The sequence below is a fragment of the Scaptodrosophila lebanonensis genome, unplaced genomic scaffold, assembly GCF_003285725.1.
Source record: "Scaptodrosophila lebanonensis strain 11010-0011.00,11010-0021.00 unplaced genomic scaffold, SlebRS2 tig00000072-arrow-pilon, whole genome shotgun sequence".
Taxonomy (NCBI): Eukaryota; Metazoa; Arthropoda; class Insecta; order Diptera; family Drosophilidae; genus Scaptodrosophila; species Scaptodrosophila lebanonensis.
The window spans coordinates 5,283,008-5,305,072 of record NW_022060558.1 but is presented as its reverse complement, the minus strand read 5'-3'; the positions used below and the strand labels follow the sequence as shown (position 1 = coordinate 5,305,072).

The 22,065-nt window shown below is 39.0% G+C and overlaps 3 protein-coding genes across 5 annotated transcripts in view; 2 read left to right on the top strand and 1 right to left on the bottom strand.

Moving 5' to 3' along the window:
• Positions 1 to 13: 13 nt before the first annotated feature.
• LOC115625285 (two pore potassium channel protein sup-9) lies at positions 14 to 2,230 on the bottom strand. The gene is made up of 4 exons (XM_030520295.1): positions 1,772 to 2,230; positions 1,241 to 1,458; positions 779 to 1,179; positions 14 to 614 (listed from the first exon to the last, which is right to left on the bottom strand). Exons 1-4 carry the CDS (start codon positions 1,950 to 1,952, stop codon positions 344 to 346), a joined length of 1,071 nt encoding a protein of 356 aa, XP_030376155.1. The 5' UTR covers positions 1,953 to 2,230; the 3' UTR covers positions 14 to 343.
• Positions 2,231 to 2,659: 429 nt separating this feature from the next.
• Positions 2,660 to 7,317, top strand: LOC115625356 (alpha-mannosidase 2). 2 transcript variants are annotated; one of them, XM_030520391.1, is made up of 6 exons: positions 2,660 to 2,857; positions 2,955 to 3,143; positions 3,307 to 3,626; positions 3,689 to 5,149; positions 5,220 to 6,279; positions 6,641 to 7,317. In XM_030520391.1, the coding sequence occupies exons 1-6, from the start codon at positions 2,744 to 2,746 to the stop codon at positions 6,809 to 6,811; spliced, it is 3,315 nt and encodes a 1,104-aa protein (XP_030376251.1). In that variant the 5' UTR covers positions 2,660 to 2,743; the 3' UTR covers positions 6,812 to 7,317. The 2 variants fall into 2 exon arrangements, with proteins under 2 accessions (XP_030376251.1, XP_030376250.1); XM_030520390.1 differs by having other exon boundaries at positions 2,922 to 3,143.
• Positions 7,318 to 12,667: 5,350 nt separating this feature from the next.
• The window catches only part of LOC115625216 (RNA-binding protein Nova-2), a 51,411-nt gene continuing 42,013 nt past the window's right edge, over positions 12,668 to 22,065 (top strand). The window contains exon 1 of one of the 2 annotated variants that reach the window (XM_030520188.1): positions 12,668 to 13,127. The gene's annotated coding sequence lies outside the window, so the exon portion shown is untranslated. Of the gene's footprint in view, positions 13,128 to 13,386; positions 13,480 to 22,065 lie in introns of those variants that run through there. The other variant, XM_030520189.1, reaches the window with a different exon arrangement.

The window sequence follows — 22,065 nt, the reverse complement described above, 5'->3', positions numbered from 1 at the left end:
TATAAAATGGTTATTTTTCTATATTCAAGCGCCACTTCCTTTATGTGTCCATTAAAAGACTTTCTTGGTGTGTCTACTATTTAAGTTTTGGAAACTTGAGTAATTAAGTTTCAATTTGATTTGTATGACTATTTACAAAACATTATTTGTAGATTTGATTATATGTAAATGGGAAGTCCAGCTAACAACCGACGAGTAGAGCTAATGGTTGGGTTTTCTATGTGGGTACATTTGCCTCAATTGGGCGGCAGCAGCAATCTCTCTGCTTAATCACTTGCACTGTAATGTTTTATGGATAAGGCTTTTAGTCCAGATCATCTGACGATGTCCGCAACCGACTATATCAGACAGACGCCCGCTTCAATGACAAAGTGCTCTCAATGATGTCCGTTGGCTGAAAGTCGGGATCCATAAACTGCTCGTGGTTCAAGCAGCGTGTTCCTCCTATGCAAGTGCATGAGCACAAGGATGCCGTTTCGTCGTATTCGGTCATGTAGTTGGCGTGGTCCAATAGCTTACCATTCATATTGTACTCGTCCTCGAAGGTAACTGGCTGGTTTACGGCAGCCAAGTTCTGTGCATCCTGCTCGTCCCGCTTAGCGTCCTCAGCTTGCCTAAAGGATGAAAATTCAATTATGAATGTATTGTCAGGCAATATTTTTAAAATCCCACCAGAAATTTTGGTGAACTGTACTCATTTAAAATTAGTTATTTAAATGAGAAAAATAGATGTGCAGAGCAATTTTAAAGAATCTTTGGTATTCTCGATTGTACTCACATGGTCATGAAACGCAGCACCAATAAATTAATGCTAGCAGCTACCACAGCTAGTCCAAACAATATAAAGACGAGACTGAGCGCCACGTAGCCTGGCTTATTGGTTAATGCCTGGTCGTTCTGAAGCGCCACATAGTCTCCAAATCCTATAGTCGTTAGCGTGACGAAGCAGTAGTAAAAGCTATCAAAATAACTCCAGCCCTCGTATCGAGAGAAGACTGCAGCGCCGGTTGTAATGATGATAGAGGATAGCATGCCCGTTGCCAGCATAAGATTCATCTCAGTGGCCTCCGTGTGGGAGCAGTTCATATATCTCTTGGCACGTCGAATGATTACCGAGGCGAATTTGTTTAGACGCTCACCGATAGACTGGAACATGACTAGCCCGAGTGGGATTCCAACCTGAAAATAGTTGCTTCATTCAATGAATATTGATTATATTGAAAGTTCGGGGTTTTCATACCATTGCATATCCCATGCAAAATGCCTTTCCTCCTATAGTTACTGGCGTAGAATGTCCATAACCAATCATAGCCAGAACCACGGTAGCAAAATAAAAGGCACCGGCGAACTTCCACTGAGGACCGGCCTTGTGTGGCCGATTCTCAATTATGACTATTTCGAGCATCCGATAATCTTCTGCTGTGACATTATATTTCTTCAAAAAGTTCGACTTAACAGCTGAAAGAGTTAATATGATAAGAAATCATTGTAAGTAGTAGCGTACTATTGGATTTTGAAATGCTAGTTCATTGCTTTAAGGACATTTTATTTGAAAGCTACGCTTTCATCTTCTACATTTCCGTAAGGGATGAATGGAACGAATATGTATGTACATACATATATAGTAAAAATATGTATGCATCCTTGAATATAATTGATGCACAAATGCATACTAGTTTAAAACTACATTTACATTTACATTATTGTTGACTATTCACTAATATAACTTTTTATTTGCGTGACTTTTCAATATAATTATACAAACACCTACACTGTAGGAACTCCCAACGTTTCGCCTCTGTATGTGATTCCAGCGAATCAAAGACTGCTGCACCGATCAACAAATACGTAAATGTGCAGACTACGAGCGAAAGTGTACGCACATTCTGACGCTTCATGGTGCAGTGGACAAAAAACTCTAAAACTGTTTCGCGATAAGATTCAATTAGCATCTATGTATGTATGTGTGTGTTTTGTAGGACCGCAATAATTCTAATTAGTTCCTTCTATGTTGCGTGGGTGGCGATGGTGCGTTGCTCTCTGAAGAAATCGATTGAGCTATGAAAAACAAACACAGCATCCAAAGGACTCGGAACCACACGGTTTCTCACTCGACGCCTTATGTTACTGCAATGGCGCACAAGAAATTGTAGCTACACATGTCAAAACATTATCCCATCTTTAAATGGAATAATGGAATATAAATTTTGTAAATCGTATTTGATTTTCGTTACAACAGCGGCTGTTATCAATTGGAAGAAGACCAATATTTACGCGCCAGTGATTTAGTCCCGAATATTACTTTTAACACATAAGAGCTGAGCAAAAATATCAAAGTATAAAAATAAAATTGCCGGACTTATCAAATACGCAGCTGTGACATTGAAAATCCAATTATTGAAAATTAATTTATCTATAACCAATATAATTTGGTAAACATAAATGTTAGAGATTTTCATAAGAAAAATATTCTTCTTTACAAAAATAAAATCCCAGTGTCGTTCAACCCTCTTATCAGTCACTATGCTTTGATAGCGTTGCCACTGCAATTATTCGTACTGAATCAATATGGTATTGTTATGCTGCTATTGCCGTATCGATGGAATAAGTTTCGAGAATTGTTTATGCAAAAAAAACCACGCAAGTAGTCAGAAAAAGTTGTAACTTAACCGTTTTGCTTAGTTTTCGTCGTTTATTGACTGTTGGCTATTGGTATCCATGTTCATTTAAATTATACGCTGCAATGCTGCGCATTCGCCGAAGATTTGCGCTGGTTATTTCATGCGGCTGTCTATTCGTTTTTCTGAGTCTTTATGTTTTGCTGAACTACGCTGCGCCGGCTGCAAACGCAAAAAAGGTACATTTGATTCAAATTAGTGCTATCAGATCAGATGTTTTGCTAATTCCGTGCACATTCCCAGCCAAATTTTGTTGCAATCGAAAGCAAATTGCAGAAGCTGGAGAATGGATTGAACGAACATGGCGAGGAAATGCGAAATCTACGGGCACGTCTGACCAATAACCATAATCTTCCAAGAAATGAACCGATGCAGCCACAGCCACAGGCTGAAGCCATGGCTGTTGAGGCTATAGGCGGGGATTGCGCCGATGTAATGCAGCAGGTGCCCGACGTGGATGTACAGGTAAGTGAAAATATTTGTCGATCTTTCTTGTATTTCGTAGATACTAACATATAGCTATATTCAAATGCAGATCATTTATAAACATAAAATATCTACAAAAATAATTGAACGCACGTTCTAATGTGAACTTCTACTAAAACATTTCAAATGTAATTCTTTGTAGATGCTAGAGCTGTATGAACAAATGGACTTTGCTGACATTGATGGAGGGGCTTGGAAGCAGGGCTGGAATATCAAATATGACCCTTTACGATACAACAGCCATCACAAATTAAAGGTGTTCGTCGTTCCGCACTCGCACAATGACCCTGGTTGGCTGGAAACGTTTGAGGAATACTATCAGCGTGAAACGAAACATATTCTTTCAAATGCGTTGAGGCATTTGGATGAGAATCCTGACATGAAATTTATTTGGGCTGAGATTTCATACTTTGCGCGATTCTTCGATGAATTGGGCGAAAACAAAAAACAATTGATGAAAAAGTAAGCACAAAAATGATAATATTAATTCAGCTTAGGCTTATATGTAAAATTTGTACTTAAAGAATCATTCAGAACCGTCAACTGGAATTCGTCACGGGCGGCTGGGTAATGCCTGACGAAGCGAATTCACACTGGCGTAATGTGTTGCTGCAGCTAACCGAAGGGCAGACGTGGCTTAAAACTCACGTTAACGTAACTCCCACATCTTCCTGGTCCATTGATCCGTTTGGGCACAGCCCCACTTTGCCGTATATATTGCAGAAGAGTGGATTCCAAAATCTGCTGATACAGCGCACGCATTATTCGGTGAAGAAGGAGCTAGCCATGCATCGCAATCTCGAGTTCTTTTGGCGTCAATTGTGGGATCTTGAAGGCGACACGGGTCTCTTTACACACATGATGCCCTTCTACTCGTACGACATACCACATACTTGTGGACCGGATCCAAAAATATGCTGCCAATTCGATTTTAAAAGGCTGGCTCAATTTGGACTGAGCTGTCCATGGCATGTGCCACCAAAACAAATTGATGAGAACAATGTTGCCGCACGGTCTGCGATGATCGTTGATCAATGGAAGAAAAAGGCCGAACTTTACCGCACAAATGCACTACTCGTGCCTTTAGGCGATGATTTTCGTTACAAACAGTCCACCGAGTGGGATGTGCAGCGCATCAATTACGAAAAACTCTTTGAGCACATCAACAGCGAGTCGCACTTTAATGTGGAAGCCAAGTTTGGTACGCTGCAGGAGTATTTTGATGAAGTGCATCGGGAGCCGACTCAAAAGTTTCCCTCGCTTAGTGGCGACTTCTTTACGTATGCCGATCGCGTCGATCATTATTGGAGTGGCTATTACACGTCGCGTCCGTATCACAAGCGCATGGACCGTGTACTGATGCACTACGTGCGGGCAGCCGAGATGCTATATGCCTGGAACGAATGGGAAGATGCAGCTGGCCTCGCCCGCAAGTTGGAACAGGCACGTCGTGATCTTTCGCTTTTTCAGCATCATGACGGCATTACCGGCACTGAAAAAACCCATGTAGTGCTGGACTACGAGAAGAGACTGTTTGAGGCGATCAGAGCTTGTCAATTTGTCATGCAGCAGGCAGTTTACCGACTGCTAACTAAACCATCCATATATAGCCCGGACTTTAAATTTCATTATTTCACACTCGATGATTCACGTTGGCCGGGGTCTGGTGTAAACGATAGTCGTACCACAATCATACTGGGCGAGGAGCTGCCAACCAAGCACGTAGTCATACACAATACGTTACCACGGTGGCGCAAGCAGTTGGTTGATTTCTACGTTTCTACACCTTTTGTGAGTGTCAGCGACTTGGCAGGCAATTCTGTGCAGGCGCAAGTTTCACCTGTATGGAGCTGGTATCGAGATAGGATTACCCAAACCATACATCCTCAGGGTTCGACCACAAAGTACCGCGTTATTTTTAAAGCGCGGGTGCCACCAATGGGACTTTCTACATATGTTTTGACACTCACTGCTTCAAAATCTCCGTAAGTTTTAATATTCCCCAAATCTACTCCAAATTATAATAATTATATCATACTTATTTGATTCTTGCAGAGACACTTCCTATGCCTCAAATCTCTTGCTAAGAAGCAAGCCCATTTCCGTTAACCTGGGTGATTATCCAGAGGCCGTAAAATTCGGAGATCATAGAGAACTTTCACTACGAGTTGGCAACGGTCCCAAAGTTGCCTTCAGCGATCGCGGCCTACTTAAGTCAATACAAATCTCTCCAGATACTGAACACGTGCCTGTACATTTAAAATTTGTGAAATATGGCACCAGAAGTCATGGTGATCGATCTGGAGCCTATCTATTTCTGCCTGACGGACCCGCCTCCACTATTTCGACAATGTCGCCGGTGGTGTTGGTCACCGAGGGTCAGTTGGAGTCCTCCGTCAGCGTAGGACTGCCTTTTGTAGTGCATCAGACAATACTCGGCGGTGATGCTCCCGAAATACGTAATCTCGTGGACATTGGGGACGCTGACAATACTGAGATTGTCATGCGTTTGCAGACCCGCATCAATAGCGGTGATGTCTTCTACACTGATCTAAATGGTTTGCAGCACATTAAGCGCAGACGTTTCAGCAAGCTGCCGCTTCAGGCGAACTACTACCCCGTACCATCAGCCATTTTTATAGAAGATGCTAACACACGTTTAACATTCCTCACGGCCCAGCCATTGGGCGGCTCTTCATTAGCCGTAGGCGAGATTGAAATTATGCAGGATCGTCGCTTGGCCAGCGATGACGATCGCGGTTTAGGCCAGGGAGTGCTGGACAACAAACCAGTGATGCATATATTCCGTTTGGTCGTTGAGGAAATCAGTAGATGTGCTCGACCCTCAGAGGCACATGCTGCTGGATATCTTACTAGTGCATCATTGAAGGCATCGCAAGCTTTGCTGGATCCTCTGGATAAATTCATATTCGCCGAGAATGGCTGGACGGGCGCTTTGCCGCAATTCGGTAGCAGTCATCCGTCCGCTAATGAGGATCTGGATGTTGTTGTAATGAGACGCCTGAGCAAAGCCACAGCAAAATCACAGCGCATAGGCTTTGTCCTACATCGTACACAGGTGCAGCAATGTGGAGTCGAGCCCAAAGCAAAGAAGGTAACAAAGAAAACCACTAAAGTTGTCTGGGGAATATGAAAGGGTACACTAAAGACTAAACAATTTAGCTAAGTCTGGCCATCCGTCCGTATGAAATCTGTATCTCAGAGAGCTATGTTATTTATATCATTACAAAATTTGGTCTTTATATAATTTTTGCAACACCCAACTACTGAAGTTGCATGTTTTAATGCAACGATTGGTAGAATCGACATGTCTTATCAGGGAAAAAGTTTCTCTCATGGATTGCTTAGAATATATATACTATATTCTAAATTATGTATAAATTATTTTACCTCAAAATGTATAATTACACTAAATTCCAATTCCTAATAATGTTTTCAAATTCATTTGCTTGCAGTTTGATGTTTGCAGTTTGCTGGAAACCGGGGATCAGCGCATTATAAGCTGTGACCGTAGCACTCTTACTTTTTTGCAGAAACTGCAGCAGTATGAGCCGAAGAAAGCGCCTGCATTGTGTCCTATGGAAACTGCAGCTTATGTAGTTACGTACCCAAGCAATGAGAGTTGACTTGCTTCCTTCAAAAAGGACCAACAGCAATGGCCACAACACTAACTAATGAATCTCTGCTGGGTGCCCCAGGCACGCTAATTCTTTGAATTTTATTTAGACGCATATTTATTAAGCCATTCTACAAAAGCACTGACACAACATAAAACTTTACGTAAACGAACAATTACGTATTTAAAATATATTATATGAAGTAGAAATCTCAACTCACTAAAAGGCACAGGCATCAGATTTGTGTTCGATTCAGGTCTATTCACTTATTTTAATTGTACACTTGTATACTTTAAATTTGGTTTTCTGTGTGATATTTTTAAAACGTGTTGCGTTTTAAAACAAACAATATCTAACTTAACACTACAGCATAATTAACAACAATAATTACTGTTACATAAAGGAAGTGTAGTCAGGGAAGACGTAATCGCAATATATTTATAATACATTTAATACTGTATCACTGTACACGACGTCACCAAATTGGTTTTTAACTCGAATTAAATGAATCTCAATAGAGGTTAGAAACAATAAAATGTACGTTTCAGTTAATTACGTTAATTATGAACCTCAATAATTTAATTAACAAGGCATCGAATCTATACATTTATTTTACATATTTAGCGACACAATTAAGTTGGCGCTAGATTTATAAAAGTAACGGTGCATCAACAAATTGTAAAGCAAACTTTCTTCATGACTCGATTTATTGTTTGAATATTAAGTTTAACGGATAAATCGATTAGCTTAGGTAATAAATGAGAATCTTATATTTAAAATAAGATCTGCATGTTTTTTGTATTTATTTTGATAAGTCGTATAGCGAAAGCAACATGAGCTGCAAAGAATAATCTTGATATATGTACATTATGTGTGCAAGAAATATGGCTTGGCTTCCCGATTTCATGTCAAACTAACAGACTTGTAATTTATAAACAACTGAAGCAAATAATTAAAATTAGGAGTTAATGTTGAACATCTCGTTATACTAAGCGGAGTCGACCTACATTCTCGTTTCTCTACATTAGTACTTAAATGACGATAGTCCAACCAACAACAAAGGTGAGTTATAATCGGTAATACCGTTTACTCACGCTTGGTATATATTTCCAGCAACAATAGTTATATTGACAGTTTTTCGTTTACGACCTAATAAAAAGATAAATATGATTATAGGTGGGGTTTGTATCCAAAATGAAAACGAAAAATAAGTGGAGAAGCTAAAGTCGGGTTTCCCGACATTGAAAAACTCTATACATATGTTTAGCATAATTATAGAAATTAAAATAATTAAGAAAATTTTTGATAAAATTTACCTCCGTTGGTATTCGAACTCGAAGCGGTATAAATGCATACTAACATACGATTTGCAAATATGCGTGTCTATGCATGTTTCAATGAAAAATTACAAAAAATACAGGAGTTACGAAAAATCAGTTCCAAAATATACGTTTTCTGCGTATTCAATTAAGGCATCTGGGATTTGTGTCCCTAGGTCTTATAGTCTCCGAGATATAAGTGGTTATGAGAACGGAAATACGGAAAACCCCCTTTTAAGAGGATGTGGGGGGGGGGGGGGGGTGTCAAAAAAACAAACTTGCACGCGTGCACACATAAGGCATCTTTGTGCAAAGTTTGGTGTCTCTAGCTCTTATAGATCCAGGTGTTCATACGGACGGACGGACAGACAACAGACATAGATCGACTCGTCTTTTCATGCTGATCAAGCATATTTATACTTTGTGAGGTTTGCCACGCTTCTTTCTGCCTGTTACATTTTTCAGCTCGCGCAAATATAATATACTCTTGTACATTTCATGTACTTACTAGTTTAGAGAGTGCGTATATGAACATGCTTATATTGTAAAATCACCACATACTGAATTTGATCAAAAACCAGGAAAGTATTGGAAAATAGTGCTATCATTTATATGGCAGCTACATACATATATGATATATTAGTGTAATGTATAAATTCGACTATATTTTGTAAAATTATATAAAGCAGCCACATATAAAATTCAGTTGATAGTCGCTGTGGAGGTTTATGACTGCCAATATTGCAATTTTTTTTTTGGAAAATAATCGGTAATAATTGAGATTTAAGCCAAATTAAGTGTGCCTGTAAATAAATAATTATACATCGAAGAGTTAATACACCCTATATTAGGTAAAACAAGCCTGGTCCGATTTCCCCTTATTAGTGCTTTTTTCACACTTAGTGAATCCAAATTTTTAATCACACCCAACTCTATTCGTATAGTACTTAAGATTTATGTATTGATTATTTCGAATTATTAAATTATTGCTATTTGAGATATTTATCTTCTATTTATTATATTCAATTATTAAATTCTCGCCAATTGTAAAGAGTCAACAAGAGGAAACATTTAGCAAACGGCCAGGAAGGCATTTTGAACCGATGCGCTTCCTCGCGCAATCTGCCAGCTTCTACGGTATGACCTATTCGAGTTTTCACAGTCATACTCGTGTAGGATATGCGACAGTGGGACAAGGCACGAACACGAGTACGAGCGCGTGTTTTGTGTGCGCTTGGAAAATCATATTGAATCCAAATTGAGCGTAAAGTGGTTGTTTTCAAAAAAAGGCAGAGAGAGCGCGTGAGAGAGAGAGAGAGAGAGAGGGAGGGGGAATTTAAAAAGAGAGCGTCCACTAATCTGAGAGTGGGCATGTGCTCTTCCAATTGGAAGTGGAAAACGAAAGCAAAACTGAATCTGAATCGGTGAGTGAGCAGCACGCTCACCAACACATGGACGACCCATAGACACATAGATACAAGACACTCGTTCTCGTGGTCTCAAATGTGTGCAACCACTGACTAACCCACCATCGGAATTTTGAATTCTGTACAGAAATCGTAGCATCGACGAGAGAGGAGAGTGCCTAGTCCATGAAACGAGCGAACGAAGCGGAGCCAACGCGCTTGCTTCAGATTTTCAGTTCGGCCTCAGTTCAGTGTTCAATTCAGAGTTGATTCAGACAGTCCAGAGTGCCAGTGAGTTTTGTTTATATGGTACTTATATATGTAATTCATACATAACTATATAAGCACAGTGCTCTATAAAATAGTTCTGAGTACTGCGGTTGCAGCACAGAAACGAGAACAAAAACAAAAGAAACTACATACATATGTATGCATATCAGAAATGCGAATTGGATTGGACTAATAACCATACATATAACTGAATTATAGCCATTGGTGGCAGCGTAAATAACTTCGAAGCTCATTATAAGACGCCTCTAATGGCTTAGAAAGAGAAGTCGCATCTGAGACTGAGAGCCAGTCCCAAGTATAATGAAATACGAAAATATCAATGTGGCTATTGTTTTTGTTGTTGGATTTAATTCTAATGAACAATATTAAATTAAATGAACACGCGTACGCTATTCACATGTGTATGGATGCTTGGATGTGTGGTTCGGTGGTTGTGCTTATGTACATGTGAGTGTATGTATCTCTCTAAGCTTATTTGTATCTGTGAGTGTGTGAGTTTGTTCGTGTTTATGCGTCGCACGTTAGTTTCTTCGACGTTCTTTGCGCCGTCTTCTAAGTTTTGTCGCTCGTGCGTCTGTATTTGTGCTTGCATGAGCGCGTGTGTGTAAATGTGCGTGTATGTAGTGTGTGCTTTTTTGAACTACGTTTTGTTTCAATGCCAAAAAGTATCTGTATCTATGTCTCGGTATGTGCGCGCCTCTGCTCGCTCACTTGCCATGCTGGTTACATAAATACTCACAAACACAGATACAGACACACACACACACACACACATAGGGACAGAGTAAAAAGAAAAAAAAACAGAAATTGTAACGCGCTACATTTGAAGTGCTGAAACAAAATCTAATTAACACTTAAAATCTAATCGCTGGAACTGTCTGAGGTAGAGAAATAACAATAAAGCATTCCAATACGGACCAGCAGATGGCTTATTGGAAGCGTGCAATAACAAAGACTGAATCAACAGCAATAACAACAATAACAGCTAGTTTTGTATTAATTACAATTTACTGATGCTGTTGCCACTGCTTTTTATCTGATGAGGCATCAAGCAAACATAATCTAAAAATCCAGCAACGAATAGTATGTTAAATAATAAGGAACCCCTCATTCCAATGGTCAAATGTCATGCAGAGTAACACAGAAACGAAAAAAGGGAACGCAAAAGCATAAACGAGCAATCGAAAGAACGAACAAACGGGAGACCGCATACAAAAAACACGCGCCAAATCTGATTAGGGACACCGAAGACATTATTCTCTACAATGTCAGTCATACATACATACATAGATCGCCCAATCAGCTGTAAGGACTGAACTATCAAGCAACTGGGCTTTTGAATGCAAGCGCAACTAATGTACATATATGTGCGTTAAGAAACTCAATTCTGGCTAGAACATGTTTCTGATGTGAATTATAATTACATTAGTCAGGTAGATTCTTATTGGCCCCATTCTCTTCAGGGTATCAGAAAAAATGAGCGAACCAACGAAATTAAAATCAACGACGTCATATAAAAGTGTGTCAAATCGACACCAGAAAAGAGCGAACACTCACCACGGCACACAAGGCTGTACGACCGCGCGAGAGTATGTGTGAGCGCCTTTGCAAAGCTTTTTAACAGTTTTCCTCTCACGCTGATAGCAAAACGCTTGGCTGATAAAACACAGTGGGCTTCAAACTGCTGCTTGCGCCCACAGCGCGTATACATAATATGCATATTTTAATCGAATTTTGTAACAAGTTTTTCTTGTTATTGTCGAGAGCGTCTTGAATGCACCGACTCCAGTATGTGTATAACAGCCTTGTCTCTTAATTGGTTGGTGTGACTCGAACTGATCGATGTCTCTCTTCGCCTTTTCGTCTCTTTATTTTATTATGTCATAAACAATTTGGTCTGCAATGCAATTAACATTCAGCTCAAGGCGAGATTAGGCACATTGCTCATACGCAACGTGTTTCAACTGCAATTCATTGAACAGTCGTTGCAACGGGAGAAGAGGAAGAAGCACTACTAGCCTCACAGGAAATGCAAAATGTTGTCCTAACACTGCTCTCTTCCGCTTCTTTCTAGCATATACATATGTATGGATATTCATATATATATGTGTGTGTCTGTGTGTGGGTTTGTGCAGCACTTTTCTTTGCAAGAAAACCTAGTGCCCTAATAAGCGGCACAGCCACAACATAATAACACTTAGGCACGCACTCTCGATACCTTCGGAGCTCTCAGTCGCGACTCGCGACGTTGCCAAGCACTGAGAGTCTGCGTGAGAACATTAGAAGAGCACCAAGTGGCCGCGAAAGCTCCAGAGAGCAAAGTCAGAGAGTGAGTTGCGACAAAATGAATCGCAAAATGTAATTGAAAAATACATTTTAAAACAAACAGCTGGCACGAAGCGATTCGATGCTAAATTTGAGTGTGCAGGCGACAAAGCGTTAACTGTATGTACATATTCATATACATACATACATATATCTATGTGTGTATGTAAACACATACATATGTATGTATGTACACTTATAAAAATCAATGTACAAAATGTACCACACAAATGCAAACAAAGTAAACAGCAGTGGCACGTGTACGTGGCACACAGATACAAATAAGAAAGCAATGCTGGAAGAGACCATAAACACGCGAGAGAGAGAGAGGGAGAGAGAGAGGGAAAGAGAGAATGAAGAGAGTAAGCTGCCGGAGCACGTCAGAAACTTTTCGATAGCTTGAGCTTTGCTGCTGTTTGCTTTTCCCAGCTGCTGCGACTGCGGCACTTTTTCTGCTGTCCGAGTTAGAATTAAACGAGAGACGAGCACGCAAACACGTAAAGTAGAAGACGCAACGCGTACGTGAAAAGCAACGGCAAAGGCATATTGCACAAACATATGTACATATGTGTATATATACAAACATACATACACACATACAGTGTGTTCATATATTCAACAGCAGTTCGAGATAACGTTGCTGCTGATATAGTTTCAAAAAATTTGTGCAAGTTGATGAATACGGACTGGATAGCTGGCAAGCCAAATTTCTTACATACAAACAAATAAACATTTACTTATACTCGTACATACACACATATGCATATGTTGAGAAGTTTGTTTGCGCGTTGGAATTAGCGGGAATTTGCGTCGGTGTACTTGTGTGTGCGTGTGTATGTACATTTGTATGTATGTATGTATGTATGTATGCGAGTGCGCTTTACATAACCAATGAAAAAGGTTGAGTTTGAATTCGTTAAATTAATTTCGTTAATCGTGCGCACGCAACAAGAATAATAACAACAATAACGACTGAAACTAACTGTAAGTTGAACTTCAAATAAAAACAAAAGTTATACTAAACGAAAAGAAGAAGAAGAATATCAAGAATCAATCTACTCGCAACTGATATGCATATGTATATGTATGTTTTCGTTGGAAAAATCCTATAATTAATTATATAGTTTCAATAAAGCAAGCAATAGCAACGCCAGCAATATAGTCCTATATACCTGCATATGTACGTTCATATATGAAGTATATACATACGTATATATATGTATATACCAAATAGTATATGTGTATATGTGTGTATATAGTATTCAGCAAAAAGTAGCCCTTTCATATATAGGCCACTGAAATAATTGCAGTTCTATGCACGACTCCTTGCAAAAAGGTGAATATATCTAGTTATAATATCGCTTAGAATTTAACATTTTCTTAAATAGCTTAGTGTATTTATTTTCCTTTTTAGTGATAACTATAGTTGCTGTTATTCATGTACAGTGAAAACTCTACAAATGGGCAGCTCCAATATTACGGAATCGATATTGTTACACTATATTATCGATACCCATGTATGTGTGAATTGATGCCAACAATTCCTATTATTGCTGGATTGTCCGTCGCAAACAGTTTTCACTGTACTATAATCTTACTATTTTTCTATATCTTCCATATGCGCAGCATTTCAGGCTCCGCTTCATTTTCTCTCTTGCTCTTCCTCTATTTTTCTGATTCTCTGCGATTCAGCAGCTGTTAAAATATGTTACTTATATTTACATATGTATGTATTTACATACATAGTGACACTATGTATGTGTGTATGTATGTATGTATGTTCTGGTAGTTTTTCCCCATTTTGTACGTTTTCAACATTTTTGTACAATTTAATGAAATTATATGCCAACCAGTCCCAATTCCCCATTCCAGCCCCTGTTGAGCCATCTCTAATCAAAGTTAGTTGCGGCCCGCGATGCAAACTAATCTCGCTATAATAATCTCCTCAGCCAGCTGTTTAAGTTGTGGACTATCCTGCCCGCCCCCTCTGCCATGGCCCTTGTTTGGGTATCTTCTCATAAATTCTCTCGTCTCTCCTCTCTCACTAGCCTCGTTCTCTCATCGTTGCCGCATTTTCTAGTTTGTTGTAAAATGCAAATAGGCATTAAATTGTCTCTTGTCGCTTTACATGCACATGCTGCTCTTCACCCTCCCTCATCCCGCCCACTCCCTAGCACCCGTTGCGCAATTTACAGGTCGACTTTGTCAGCAGAGACATACATTCATATGTACATGTCTGTATGTCTGTTCAAACATACATATGTATGTATGTACGAGTACAAGTACATAGATGGCTGTTGGGTGCGATCGCAAACAAAACATGCCAAGGTTTATGCAAACACCAGAAACGAAAACAACTTTTTGTGCAAAAGGCACGAAATGGCTGTTAACCTATTTGGCATAATGGGCAGCGACAGTTTTTTATTTTTTTATTGTTATTTTAGTTGGTATGAAGTTCTCAGTTTATTAGGCAAAAGGTGTGCTGCTTTGTGAGGAAAATTACTAAAACGACAGGATATGTCTATACATACTATATGTACATACAAGTAGGTATTTATAGTAGCCCATCTAATTCAATTCGTTGGTTTTGACAAAAAAAAAACTCAGAAATACCCTTCAATATAAAAGCTGAGCCAAACCATCACCATAGAATTTCGCCATCGTGCTTACTTGTGTGTTGGTACTCTATTGAGCATTCAATCAAAATATAATAATTGTAAAGATAGTAAATTAACCTATGTATATACATAGTCGTAGAATTGAATCAGGAATCAGTTTTTGCAGTTGCCAACTATCTAGTGTTGCGAGGAATCCTCTATTTAATAATTGCAGAAGTCTTTATACTTTTGTTGACAGACAATAACATTAAGTGAGGAAGCCATTATAAATTCTTGGCTCTGCTATCGTACGTTATTTATTTGTAATCGAATCAGTGGTGCAGGTTATTTTTTGAATAATTCGAGTCCTTCGTGCTTTAACTACAGCAATACCTGCGAAGTCCCTCTTTCAAAACTTTTCAAGTTCAAAGTCTTTAAGTAAGGAACACATTATGTTGCTATATGTACGCACATGTATGTATGTATACATATGTACATCCATACAAACATATGTACTGACATTAGTATGTACATATGTATGTACAGCAAACTAAATGAATTGCATTTTAGTTATTTCATAGATAGAACATGCATACTGACTGGCATATGTATGTATATGTACTATATGTGTATTGTTTTTATTAATTTATTAACTTTGCTGTTTTGCTCATTTTGTTGTCGTAAGCATTGTTGTTGTATCTACATATGTACTTGTCATCGTCGTTGATTCAATTGAAGCGCCGTTAATGAATTGAAATGCCTGCGACTATGACGTAACAATGAACACAGTCAGCAACGGGCGACAAATAAAATGGGAATATTTAATAAGCAGCAACAGCAACAAGAAAAATGACAACAAAGCAAAGTCAAAAGCGCGCTAAAGCAAAAAACAATAAGCATTAAAAAAGGCATAAGAACTGACGGCATACAAAATAATAACAATAATGAGAGCGGTCGCGGGGCTGGCATTCGCGCTATGTGATCATGGCGCCTCTGGTGGTTGAGGAGGGGGTTGCAACTTGCAAGCTGCAACTGCGGTTGCGACTGCGGCTGTGCGGCAAGTACGTTGTGCATACCTCGAAGCGAAAAAACAGTTGCTGGCTGCCACAGTGGTAGCAACGAAAATAGTTGCATAGAGGGGGAAGAGGAAACGAAAAAAGTGCAGCCAACGACGTGCCAAAAATGAAATGGTAATGGTGCCTTGGGGGCTCGAAAACACATTCTTACATATGTACATACATGTGAAGAATACACATGCTTACATACATATGTACTTCTATGAACAAGTATATACCTACATATGTATGTATCTATGTACATACTATGTACATTTGTATACAATGTGAATGTCGCCGCTGGCGCTGCCAATGGCAGTCGCTGCCAGCATTGATTCTCAAAAATTGGGTCTCCTCTCTCACACACGCTCTCGGCTTGATGCCCAATCTCACTTGTCCCGCACACTTATCGCACGGCCCAGCCGACAAGTGGCATATTGGCGACTGTCCCCGGTTGAATGGTGCGGAGTGGCGGGAGTGGTGGGAGTGGAGGGGGAAGCAGAAACTGGGGCAAATTTTAATTAAAATGCCAAAAATATGGTCGCACATATAAAAACTATTTGTTTCATTGTCGCGACCGACGGCTTTATTTTTAATTATTATACCAGTGTCATTTAATTTATTCACTTAATTACTCTCGCAAGTATCTAGTTGGTGCAGCAATGTTGCTGAAACATGTTGCCTTCTGGCTGCTCCATAATGTTGCAATACTCGTACAGGCATAAACTTTTCGATTAGAATAAGAAAGGCCGCTTCTGCCCACGCTATCTGTGTGCCTAATTATGCGGAGTTCCTAATGCTGCCAGACAACAAAAAGTCAGTGGGTCGAGCATTGTGTCCAAAGTGGAATACGGAATTGAAGCTTGCGTTTTAAAATCTAGTTTGCTGTTTCTAACTCCTTAGACAACCCATGAAGACGCCAAATATAGACATCACCACCATATTTCTATACATATGTATGTATTTTCCATACTTCGTAGATTTACATGTCTTTTTTTGTCCATTTGAATTTGAAATATAGGGACCAGTCTTTCTGAAAATTGCTATTAAATTAGTGGAAATTAAACTGTATGGAGAATTGAGTGCAAGTAAGAAGCAATCAGTTCCGCAACTGCATTAACACCAATTTCGATCCCATAATAGAACATATTATCTTTCGATGCAAGTTGCAAGGCTCAAACCCAACTGAAAGTTTTTTAAAATATTAAAAATACTGAAAAATACTAATAAAAATATAAATTATATAAAATGTCTAAACATAATAAAACTTAAAATTTATTAAAGCCACGTAGATTCATGTTTAAATAACAATTGCGTACATATTTTCGAAATAAATCTATGGATACTTTTGATTTTTTTATTGATCCTTGTACTCGATTAACTACAAGTATGTACATTTGTTGTATATGACTATCGTTCACCTAATCAACACTATTTATTGAATTTTTGTTGGCATGCAAATCTGCCATCACTTTTGGGCATATTGCTCAATACAATTACAGTTTGTTCGATTAGGGGGCAACTGCTGTAGCGGCCCAACCGTTAACTGTTTACTTTGACTTGGAGAATCCATGTCTTCCCCGTTTTTCTTCGTTTCGTTTCTTGTGCTTTGTTGCTATTTTGTTGGGGTTTTTTGTTTATGGGTAATTCATAGACGCACCTTTTCTATTTTCCCCATTGGACTGGGCAGTTGAGCACCTCAGCACCTGTGATTGGACGCCCACTCTGCAACAACAACAATAACAACAGAAGGCGCGCACACGAGTAACAGAAACCCAGCGACATAGTTTTGCAATTCGTGTGTGTGTGCTTCGTGAGCTCGCCCGCAACTTGCCACAGTAATTTGCATAAAACACACATTGCTACATGCACACACACACACAAACAAACATAGAAATACACATGCATAGGCATACATACGTATCTGCACATATGTATGCATGTCTGGTCGACCTGTTTGTTTGTATGTACGTGCACTATACTGTACAGTGCTGTTCTCTTCTCTTCTCCGTTCTCTTCTGTTCTGTTATTTGCCGTCTCTGTGCTCGTTTGGCCTAATTGTGCGCTTTTGATTTTGTTTTCATGATGCCCAGCAAAGCCCCATCGTTGCATCCCCCTTTATGAACAACAACGTGCCCAACTGTAGGTGTCAGCAAGCACCTCTCTCACACTCACGCTCTCGCTCTCCCTCTTTGACCCCCCTCTGTCGGTGTCACGATGTCTCTTTCGTTCGCATTATTCTGTTTAGTTCAGCGCATTTGTTCTTTTTGCTTGGCGACTGCATATTTTCTTGTACCTTGAAAATATTTAAACCATGTGCGCCCCACTGGCCACTCTTGATAATGGCCAGCAACGTTCAATTTAGTTGGCCATAAAGTTGCGTTGCTCTTTTTTGGCTTTAATACATACTGTTGTTGTTGTTGTTGTTGTTCTCGTTGTTGCTTACATAGTTGTAGTCGTCGTTCGTTTCTTGTATTTATTTTTGGCATATTACGTCGGCAACCTTCACCCATAAACGAACATTTTTATGCACACACCAACGAAACTAAAAAACAAAAACAAAATATAAAAACTTTGACTTCGACAGTTTTTCAATGCACACACACATGTCTACATACTTACATGTGTGATGTGAAAAACGCAGTGTCTAAATTTGTACATACTTATGTACCTTTGCGTGAATGTGCCTGTGTGTGCGCATACATATGTTTCTCCATATTTTTAGCCGCCCATTAACGAGCACATTACGTATACGCCAGGTGGTGGGCCGATGTTGTTTTTTACACACACGGTCCATATTTGCTTTTTTTATTATGCAACACATAATCAGCTAAGCTAATGAGAATTTCTAATTTAATTTCATGTAATTTTTGACTCATTAATAATTAGAATTTGTGACGGCAATGACGCTTTTCACTCACATCGCATCCTACCCAGTCATAACGCGCCACCTTTTGTGCACACACATCCTATACGTACGATATGCTTATGCATGTATTTGTGTATATATGTATAGTCGTCTGTGTGCGTGTTTCTGTGTCCTTTTTAGTGGGGCTCTTTGTCGACTCGGCACAAATAGGCGCCATAAGGAAGCGGCTGAAATACATATTATATTTATAATAAACGCATACCCACATGCACACACATGCATGTTTGTCTGCCTCTGTTTGTGTGTGTGACTGCGTGTTTATAATTTGGCGCATTAAGTCACGCTGCCTACCGCCAGCGTGCCACCATGACTGCCACATTTGAAACAAAAGACATGAGACGAGTCAACGAAATCTAAAGCTAAAATCTACACACACATGTGAAAATCAGGAGACGTAAAGCAGCTTACTTCAGTGGTTATTTTTGTGTTGCCAGCAGCGGCAGCAAAAAATAAAATAGAACATAAAGAATGAAAAAGAAACAAACAACAGACGAAATATGACAAACAGTCAGTCAGCCCGTCCGTCCGACTTTGTCGTTGAAGGCTTCATGCCGGGGATCGTGGTTGAGGGGGCGTTAGGTGTCCCACTGAAACGAGCATAAATTATGCGCATAAAAGCATGCCCAAGTTACATGTTTCCACACTTATGGCACACACGTTGCTCTTCGTGCCAGCCCACTCCAGGCAATGAGGAGTAGCGATGAAAGGGGTACCTGGAAGATCCTGCAGATCCGAAAGCCCCACGACCGGCATTCGTTTTCGTTGCTCACATCCTCAGGCAAACACTCGAGCACTTATCTTGCTTAAATAGACGCGCTGATGCTTTTTCAACTCTCGTGCAAATATTTGCTAGACATAGCAGAACCCTTCCTGCTGCCACAGAAGCAGCCACAGTTGCCAAGCAGAAGACTTAGAGAGGAGTGCGTGATGTGCTGCTACTTAGCATCAAGACAAATGACTACATCACATCATCATCATAAATATGATGCTCAATCGTAAAAAATTATACTTACTATGTACATATATGGAGTTTGTCCAAACTGTAGTACCCACTGTGGGCAGGCGCCACACGTAACAATTACAGTTGAGCTACCGTCAAAGAACAAAAAGGCACTTTAAAGCTGGACTATAAAATTATAGCTAACATAATCACTTCAATAGGCCTAGAAATGCAAATGGATTCAGCAACTATTAGCTTTTGAAATTAGCTGAGATGCTACTTACATCTGCAAAACGCACAACTGTGAGGCAGCTGTTTTGAAGAGTATGTATGATTAGGCATTACTGTTCACAATCATTTGAGATATTTTATTTTTCCTACTTCTACTATGATTAAAACTACGATTAACAAAATAGTTAACAAACTATTGTTTTAACAAACAGCAACGAAAATTACCTGTTGTTAAAGGTCCAATGACTTACCGCCCATTTGTCAAGTTTGAGGCTCTTAAATATGTTGTATATTTTTCCTCGATATATCAGTCTTCATAATTCTACTGTCAATTCTTCCTGCAAAAGATACTATATATGTACTTAAATAATATTTTTTATTAGGTATAGTATATTAACAAGCAAATCATAAAGAAATGACAACAAATTCAAGTATAACAATTTAAAAGAAATGTTCCAAAATTTCATTAATTCGTTTTAAATTTTAGTATAGTAGAGTTTCATTTGTTGGGGTCTTATTTGCGCCAATTGATTCAATAATAATAATACGTCTAATAGTCAAAAAACTCAAATTAGAGCTTTCTAATTAATATTAGTATTTTGTAGCAAAACCTGCAACACATCGCTTTGGCATGGACAAGATTTTGACATCTTTGGGGAGGAATGGAACTCCAAGAATGTCTAACTGCTTCCCAAAGTTGTTCAAAATTGGTTGGTTGACCATTCTAGTACATTGATTCTGTTCCCTTAGAACCATTGTTTGGCAACATTACTTGTGTGCTTCGCGACATCGTCCTGCAGAAATACCCAAATCAGTTGAATTTCATCACTGGCATATGGCAGTGATTATGGCATAGTCTGCTGCATTTTATGCACAGACAGGTGCCGATGTATACTCGTGTATGTAATAAGAATTAGTGACAATCCAACAATATTAATAAACAGAGTTGCCTTTGAAAAGTTATTAGTATCTAAATTATGAAATTTTCAAATATTTCACTTTCGGTCGTAATTCGAAAATGTAGGACGAGTATTTTTAGCCTATTAGTAGTATGTACATAGAAATATTGTGAGCAAAAAAATCAAATAGAGGCAGTTGATGTAAACGATTCTGACCACGCCCTGAATTCTCAAAACAAAGTTTTCTGGATTTCTGTTATTCGTAAGTTCATCAAATCCTCAGCTTCTATAGGAGGATTGCAATACAAAAAATCTTCCACGAACATTATAAAATCGAATCCCAAATATTAAGCAATCAACATGATTTCATATAAACAATTTTCTTTTATTTTAACATTTTGAAATATTCATATTTTTGTACATTTCAAAACGTATGTATATGCCAAAAAAAAAAAGAGCTGCCGGTTTCTGTCTAATTGATATCCAAGAGTATTGTGATTTAATTTTTAGGCCAGCTAGTAATTCATTTATTTGTGATGTCTTTTTATTGTATATGACACATAGGCTCAGCACTACTATGTTTGTGCTCTTAGGACTCCTTTCGCACTTTTAATTCCCGGTAATTTACTAAAGTACGCATAAAATGTAGAACATGGGAAGGTCCCGAAATAAATACCAATAGAAATTCGAATAAATAATTGATTATTGTGTGGATAACTGAGGTGACAAACAAAAAAGGTGATCTCTGGATTACAGACTCGACAATGCGAATGGAAGACAAATTGTAATAACTACTGAGATTGTACTGTGTATATTTAGGTACTCTGCAGTACGTGAAAGGGAAAGTGTTTGTTTCCAACGTACATCCCCACTCCTCCCTAATAAATCGATAGCTTATTGTTTTTTCTTTTCGTATTCAGCACAAAAGGGCTTAGCTATAGTGTTCGGAAGATATTTGTACTCGAGAAAGTGTCGGAGTTGACAAAGTTCACTAGTTTTTTGTTGTTCGAAGAGTGTTTACCCACCCATCATCGGTAGGAGTCGCAGCTGGTTCTCCATATATTTATATACATATGTATGTACGTATTTATTTTGGTGGGGAACCAACCCTGCAAAAAAATGACTTTGGGTCAGTGGGTGGCAATTTCGCATCGCGTGCTTCCGTTTATTGATTTTTGCTTTAATTTTTCATGTAACATGCGAGGTAAGAGGAACAAAATAAACGGCACCCAATATGACTGTCATTCTTACTTATGGCCCAGCCAGAGGAC